Here is an 8286-nt window from a genome sequence, read left to right as displayed (position 1 = left end):
CCTTGTAAATCATTTCTGAACCCTTTCAAGATTCACAACATTTTTCCATTAGGAAGGAGACCAGAATTGCATGCAATATTCCAACAGTGACCTAACCAAGGTCCTGTACAGACGCAATATGACCTCCCAATTCCTGTACTCAATACTCTGGCCAATAAAGGAAAGCATACCAAATGCCACCTTCACTATCCTATCTACCTGTGACTCCACTTTCAAGGAGCTATGAACCTGCACTCCAAGGTCTCTTTGTTTAACAACACTCCCTAGGACCTTACCATTAAGTGTATAAGTCCTGCTAAGATTTGCTTTCCCAAAATGCAGCACCTCGCGTTTATCTGAATTAAACTCAATCTGCCACTTCTCAGCCCATTGGCCCATCTGGTCCAGATCCTGTTGTAAATTGAGGTAACCCTCTTCGCTGTTCACTACATCTCCAATTTTGGTGTCATCTGTAAACTTACTAACTGTACCACCTATATTCACATCCAAATCATTTATGTAAATGACAAAAAGTAGAGGGCTCAGCACTGATCCATTGGTCACAGGCCTCCAGTCTGAAAAACAACCCTCCACCACCACCCTCTGTCTTCTACCTTTGAGCTAGTTCTGTATCCAAATGGCTAGTTCTCCCTGTATTCTGTGAGATCTAACCTTACTAACCAGTCTCCCATGGGGAACCTTGTCAAATGCCTTATTGAAGACCATATAGATCACATCTACTGCTCTGCCCTCATCAATCTTCTTTGTTACTTCTTCAAAAAACTCAATCAAGTTTGTGAGACATGATTTCCCACGCACAAAGCCATGTTGACTATCCCTAATCAGTTCTTGCCTTTCCAAATACATGTACATCCTGTCCCTCAGGATTCCCTCCAACAACTTGCCCACCACCGAGGTCAGGCTCACGGTCTATAGTTCCCTGGCTTGTCTTTACCGCCCTTCTTAAACAGTGGCACCGCGTTAGCCAACCTCCAGTCTTCCGGCACCTTACCTGTGACTATCGATGATACAAATATCTCAGCAAGAGGCCCAGCAATCACTTCTCTAGCTTCCCACAGAGTTCTCGGGTACACCTGATCAGGACCTGGGGATTTATCCACCTTTAACCGGTTCAAGACATTCAGCACTTCCTCCTCTGTATATCGGGACATTTTGCAAGATGTCACCATCTATTTCCTTACAGTCTATATCTCCCATATCCTTTTCCACAGTAAATACTGATGCAAAATATTCAGTTAGTATCTGCCCCATCTCCTGCAGCTCCACACAAAGGCTGCCTTGCTGATCTTTGAGTGGCCCTATTCTCTCCCGAGTTACCCTTTTGACCTTAATGTATTTGTAAAAACCCTCTGGATTCTCCTGAACCCTATTAGCCAACACTATCTCATGTCCCCTCTTTGCCCTCCTGATTTCCCTCTGAAGTACACTCCTACTGCCTTTATACTCTGAGGATTCCCTCGATCTGTCCCGTCTATACCTGACACCCAACACCCTCACCTCCAAATCATGACCTTTCACCTCCAGTGTGACTCCACATCACATTCATGATGGGCTGAAGGGCCGCTGTCCGCAATGAATTACGGAGGGGCGGGGCCGGCGGTGAACGGGCGGGGTCAGAGGAGGAGGCGGGGCGTGGGGTTGAGTGGGCGGGGTCAGAGGGGGCGGGACGGTGTTTGAGTGGGCGGGGCGGTGATTGAGTGAGCGGAGTCGGAGTGGGCGGGGCAGGGTGTGAGTGGGCGGGGTCGGAGGGGGCGGGGCAGTGTTTGAGTAGGCGGGGTCGGAGGGGGCGGGGCAGTGTGTGAGTGGGCGGGGTCGGAGGTCCGGGCAGCGGTTGAACTACAAATCCCGGCGTCCTTTGTGCTGCCCACGTGCCCCGATCGCAGGCCTCCATTGGCGGATGGGCAAGGCGGGCGCGGCCCAAATGTGTTAAAGGCCAGGCCGGTCACGTGAGAGCGGGTAGCAACAATATGGCGGCGACAGAGGGGTAAGTGAGCGGGAGTGCGGGCGGTATATGGGGGGCAGGGGCAGGGGCAGGGGCAGGGGCAGGGGCAGGGGCAGGGGGAGGGGGTCAGGGGGATCCCGAGCCCCCTCACTGTGGGGGTACGGGTGCTGTTGACGGAGCCCGGTTGACTTTGTGGGTAACAGGAGGAGCCCCCAGGGTGGGGGAATGAGGAGAGAGCCCCTGACTGCTGTGGGGGAGAGCATGGGGCACATTCCCTCATTAAAGTGGGGTACAACTGGGATGGTGGGGGGATCGGGCAGAGACCCTGACCGGCTGGGATGGGGAGGTTGTCCCTGCCCCCTGTCCCTGCCCCCTGTCCCTGCCCCTGGGGGATGTGGGGCGAGGGGTGAGTGCCTCTCCTCAGGTGAAGCTGGGGCTGAATGTGAGCACTGTTTCATATGGTGTCTTGTGAGTTTTGTTTGAGGAGAAAGTGTTTGCTGGAGATCACAACTGAAAATGTGTTGCTGGAAAAGTGCAGCAGGTCAGGCAGCATCCAAGGAGCAGGAGAATCGACGTTTCAGGCATAAGCCCTTCAGGAATTCCTGAAGAAGGGCTCATGCCCGAAATGTCGATTCTCCTGCTCCTTGGATGCTGCCTGACCTGCTGCACTTTTCCAGCAACACATTTTCAGTTGTGAGTTTTGTTTCCACATCATGCAAACACTTTGCCTTATTAATCGATTGCTGAATTGATCTTGTAAATGTTTTCACTGGGTTAAAGATGAAATCTTTTGTGAAAATCCTTCCCAACTTGATAAATTAGGGAACCTGAATAAGTAAATCAGAATTGATCATGTAAACCAAAATAATTGCACGTTGTGTAAATGAGAAACAAAAACAGAAGTTGCTAGGAAAGCTCAGCAGATTTGGCAGCATCTGTGAAGTTAGGAATCTGTTAATGTTTAGGGTCCGAGTGACCTGAAACGCTAACTCGGATTTTTCTCAGAAGTCACATGACATCACGTTATAGTTCAACAGATTTATTTTAAATCACAAGCTTTTGAAGCAGTGCTCCTTCGTCACTTCATCTGACAAAGGAGTAGCACTCCTTTGATTTTGATTTCCAATAAACTTGTTGGTGTCGTGTGACTTTGGACCTTGTCCACTGCAATCCAACACCGGTACCTCCACATCCTGATTTCTCTCCACTCATGCTTCCAGATCTGCTGTCTAACAACTTCTGATTTTATTCTTGAAGGTTATGATAGGGTTTGATAGAGTCTTCGTGGGGAAGTTGCTGTACTTGTTGAGGAGTGTCCAGGCCCCATTGGCAATCCTTTATTTATGACAATGATTAAAACAGTAATAGAAAATACAGGGGAGTGGTGGAGTGGGTGCTTGTAGATGTGGTGCTAGACACGTGGACTGCTTTGTCCTTGATGGTGTCAAACTATTTGAGTGTTGTTGGAGCTGCACCCATTCAGGTCACATTCCTGACCTGTCTCTTGTGGATGATAGCCAGGCTTTGGGGAGTCACAAGGTAAAGTGCTTGTACTCGCTGCAGGATTTCTGGTCTCTGACCTGCTTTTGTTTATGTGGTGAGTCATAGAGATGAACAGCATGGAAACAGACCCTTCGGTCCAACCTGTCCATGCCGACCAGATATCCCAATCCAATCTTGTTCCACCTGCCAGCATCTGGCCCATATCCCTCCAAACCCTTCCCATTCATATACCCATCCAAATGCCTCTTAAATGTTGCAATTGTACCAGCCTCCACCACATCCTCTGGCAACTCATTCCATACACATACCACCCTCTGCGTGAAAAAGTTGCTCCTTAGGTCTCTTTTATATCTTTCCCCTCTCACCCAGAAATATGCCCTCTAGTTCTGGACTCCCCGACCCCAGGGAAAAGACTTTGTCTATTTATCCTATCCATGCCCCTCATAATTTTGTAAACCTCTATAAGGTCACCCCTCAGCCTCTGACACTCCAAGGAAAACAGCCCCAGCCTGTTCAGCCTCTCTCTATAGCTCAAATCCTCCAACCCTGGCAACATCCTTGTAAATCTTTTCTGAACTCTTTCCAGTTTCACAACAACTTTTCGTGAGTCCACTTGTGTCTTGTCTATAGTAATCCAAGGATGTTAGTATTGAGGGATTCAGTGATGGTGACACCATTGAATGTCAAAGGGCAGTGATTGTCTCTTGTTGGAAGTAGTCGTTGTTTGGCATTTATATTACTTGCGACCTGTCACCCCAAGACAGGACACTGTCCAGGTCTTGTTGCATTTGAACCTGGACTCCTTCAATATTTGAGGAATTGCAAATGGTGCTGAACATAACGATGAAGCAGCTGAAAGTGGTTGGGTCTAGGATACTACCCTGAGGGACTCCTGCAGAGATGTTCTGGAGCTGAGATGATTGACTTCCAACAACCACCACCATCTTCTTATGTGTCAGGTATCACTCCAATGACCAGAGAGTTTGCTCCTTGACTTCCATTGATTCTAGTTTTGCCAGGGCTCCTTGATGCCACACTTGGTCGAATGCAGCCTCGATGTCAAGGGCTGTCCCTCTCCCCTCCCCTCTGGAATTCAGCTCCTTTGTCCATGTTGAACCAAGGCTGGAATGAGGTCAGGAGCTGAGTGACACTGGTGGAACCCAAACTGGGTGTCACTGAGCAGGTTATTGCTGAGCAGGTGCTGCTTGATAGCCCTGTTGATGAGCCCTTCCATCACTGTACTGAGGATGGAGAGTAGACTGATGAAGCAGTAATTGGCCAGGTTGAATTTGTCCTGCTTTTTATGTACAAGACATTCCTGGGCAACCTTCCTCATGGTTGGGTAGATGCCAGTGTTGTAGTTGTACTGGAACAGCTTAGCTAGGGGAGCGGCAAGTTCTGGAGCACACATCTTCAGTACTATTGCTGGAATGTTGTCAGGGCCTTTGCAGTCTCCAGTGTCTCCAACCATTTCTTCTTATCATGTGGAGTGAATTGAATTGGCTGGACACTGGTATCCATGATGCTGGGAACCACTGGAGGAGGCCAAGATAGATCACCCACTCAACACTTTGGGCTGAAGATTGCTGCAAAAGCTTCAGCCTTACCTTTTTGCACTGATGTGCTGGGCTCTTCCAGCATTGAGGATGGGGAGCCTGCTCCTCCATTGTCCACCACGATTCGCAACTGGAAGGACTGCAGAGCTTAAATCAGATCAGTTGGTTGTGGGATCACTTAGCTCTGTCTATCACTTGCTGCTTGGTATACGATAATCCTAAATGGTAGGTTCACCTGCTTGACATCTCATTTTCTGGTATGCCTAATGCTGTTCCTGGTATGCCCTCCTGCACTCTCCATTGAACCAGGGTTGATCCCCTATCTTGATGGTAATGGTTGAGTGGGGGATATGCTGGGGAAATGATGTTACAGATTGTGCTGGAGTACAGTTCTGCTGCTGTTGATGCCCACAGTGCCTTATGGATGCCTAGTGTTGATGTGGTTCTGTTTGCCGAGCTGGGAATTTGTGTTGCAGACGTTTCGTCCCCTGTCTAGGTGACATCCTCAGTGCTTGGGAGTCTCCTGTGAAGTGCTTCTGTGATCTTTCCTCCGGCATTTATAGTGGTTTGAATCTGCCGCTTCCGGTTGTCAGTTCCAGCTGTCTGTTGCAGTGGCCGGTATATTGGGTCCAGGTCGATGTGTTTGTTGATGGAGTTTGTGGATGAGTGCCATGCCTCTAGGAATTCCCTCTGTGCTGTTCCCCCCCAAACTGGGTCTATCCTGCTGGTGGGACGTCACATATCCAGTAATGGTGGGGTCTGAGATGTTGTCTGTAAGGTATGATTCCTGGAGTATGGCTGTGTCGGGCTGTCCCTTGACTAGTCTGTGAGACAGCATTCCCAATGTTGGCACGAGCCCCCAGATGTTAGTGAGGAGGGCCCTGCAGGGTTGGCAGGGCTATACCTGTCGTTGGCTTTTCCGCTGCCTAGGTCGATGTCAGCTGGTTCATCCAGTTTTGTTTCTTTGAGACTTTGTTGCTGTTGATGCAACTGAGTGGCTTGTTAGGTCATTTCAGAAGGCAGTTGAGAGTCAACCAAATTATTTCTCACTTCCTGTGTCTATAGTATTTTGCTTTTTAAATAGAATTGAATAAGGATTTCAAGAGAATCTACTTAACCCAGAGAATGTAGGAATTTGTAATTCATTATCACAGGAGTAGTTAAGAGAAACTAGGAAGGAAAAGACATTGATAATGTGGTCAAAGGAGGCCCATCTTGAACACAAACCCCAGCATGGACCTGTTGGGCCAATTGGCCTGTTTCCTGGGAGCTGTAAGTCAATCAGCTGTGTTTGCATGCAGCTGGGTGGCACTCCCTGAACGAACAGAAGCCAATCATTGGTGAAGGTGCCCATGTGACTAAAAAGATCAGTAATTCCCTGGAGTGACAGGGGACCCAGGGAGCAGATTCTGTCCTGCAGTCCATCAGGTTGGGATTGAGAGTTCGACAGTCAGCTTTGGGAATCGACAAGTTGGAAATTCACCTGGGCATTCTTTCCCAATGATGTGTTAAAAGCATTGAAAGGATAGAGTCAGACCAAGCTGTGATGGTTCACTGGTAGAATTGTCACAAGTTATGATGTGAATGATCCTTGCAGCTGTGCCTCAGCTTGAGTCAGCAGTTTCAAGAGAAGTCAGAGGAATTATGAAATTATATTAAGGAACTGACCAATTGAAGAAGTTGAATTAGTTTTAAATAGCTTTTTAGATTAGATTACATATTAGATTAGATTAGATTAGATTAGATTACAGTGTGGAAACAGGCCCTTCGCCCCAACAAGTCCACACCGACCCGCCGAAGCGCAACCCACCCATACCCCTACATTTGCCCCTTACCTAACACTACGGGCAATTTAGCAAGGCCAATTCACCTGACCTGCACATCTTTGGATTGTGGGAGGAAACCGGAGCACCCGGAGGAAACCCACGCAGACACGGGGAGAATGTGCAAACTCCACACAGTCAGTCGCCTGAGGCGGGAATTGAACCCGGGTCTCTGGCGCTGTGAGGCAGCAGTGCTTGCCACCGTGCCGCCCACTTTGTGGGTTTAAAGGTTGACATATGAGGCAGAGTGCAGACAGGCAGGGTGGAATGGGGAAATAAAAGCAAAATACTAGAGAAACAGCAGGTTAGTCAGCATACTGGAGAGATCACACCTTCAGAATGGAAAGTGAAAGAAAAAGCCACATTTGACTGGAATTAGAAAATAGGAGTGAGCCTGAAGTTCTGGTGATGGCCTTCCCCTAGTTATTGGTGAACACGGTGCTGTAGTACTAAGACATTGCTATATTGGCATTCACTGCAAACATCTGCCAGGCAATGCCCATCTCCAACAAGTGAGAATTTAACCACTGCCCCTCATTCAATAGCATTATCATTATCGGTCCCTCGTAGACAAGGATGACTCTTCCCCCATTCTCAGAGTGAGTCAGTAGGTGGCTGTACAGACTGCAGGCTCTGTTACTCTCTGGGCAGGTGGTGATGGTGGGAAGGGGTATGTGTTTGCTGCACTGTACTAGGCCAGGCTAGTGTTACCATCACTGACTGTCAACGTCCTGGAGGGAGTTACCATTGACGAGAAACTGAACAGAACTGGACATATCTAATTACAATGGCTATAAGAGAAGGTCAGGGAAAGGGAATTCTGCAGTGAGTAACCCACTGGAGCTGCAGCCATCCATGCAAGTGGCGAATATTTTGTCACACTCCTGCCTTGTGCTTTGTAGATAGTTGACAGGCTTTGGGGAGTCAGGTGATGAGCTGTATGCTGCAGAGATCCTTGTATTTGACTTGTTCTTGCAGCCAGTTTGTGGTGAGACCAGTTGAGTTTCTGCTCTGTGGTAACCCCCAGGATATTGATAGTGGGGGGATTTGGTGATGGTAATGACCTTGAAGGTCATTGGGTGATGGTTCAATTATTTTGTGCTGTAGATGGTCATTGCCTGGCACTTGTGAGGCATGAATGTTACTTGCCACTTTTTGGTATAAACCTGGACGTTATTCCAGGTCTTGCTACATTTGGAAATGGACTGCTTCAGTATCTGAAGAATTAGTGACAATCCTCACTTCTGACCTTCTGGAAAAGTCTTTGATAAATCAGCTCAAGATGGTTGGGCCAAGGACCCTACCTTGAGGATGTTCTGTAGTAATGTCCCAAAGCTGAGATGACAGACTTCCAACAACGAAAACCATAATTTATAGCATAAAGGATCACTGGACTAGAAATATTAACTTTGTTTGTCTCTCGCTCTCAGATGTTGCAGAGCTGCTGAGTTTCTCCAGCATG

At 48.1% G+C, this 8286-nt stretch overlaps 1 protein-coding gene across 1 annotated transcript in view; it reads left to right on the top strand.

Moving 5' to 3' along the window:
* The first annotated feature begins 1952 nt into the window (after nt 1-1952).
* pepd (peptidase D) overlaps nt 1953-8286 on the top strand; it is a 108729-nt gene continuing 102395 nt past the window's right edge. Inside the window, exon 1 of the mRNA XM_087995687.1 lies at nt 1953-1984. Coding sequence (XP_087851813.1) covers nt 1968-1984 — 17 coding nt within the window. The 5' untranslated portion in view covers nt 1953-1967. The remainder of the gene's footprint in view (nt 1985-8286) is intronic.

This window comes from Chiloscyllium plagiosum, unplaced genomic scaffold (genome assembly GCF_037043375.1).
Source record: "Chiloscyllium plagiosum isolate Xiang-an unplaced genomic scaffold, Cpla_swu_hap1 HiC_scaffold_17, whole genome shotgun sequence".
Lineage (NCBI taxonomy): Eukaryota > Metazoa > Chordata > Chondrichthyes > Orectolobiformes > Hemiscylliidae > Chiloscyllium > Chiloscyllium plagiosum.
This window is presented reverse-complemented; position numbering and strand designations above follow the sequence as displayed.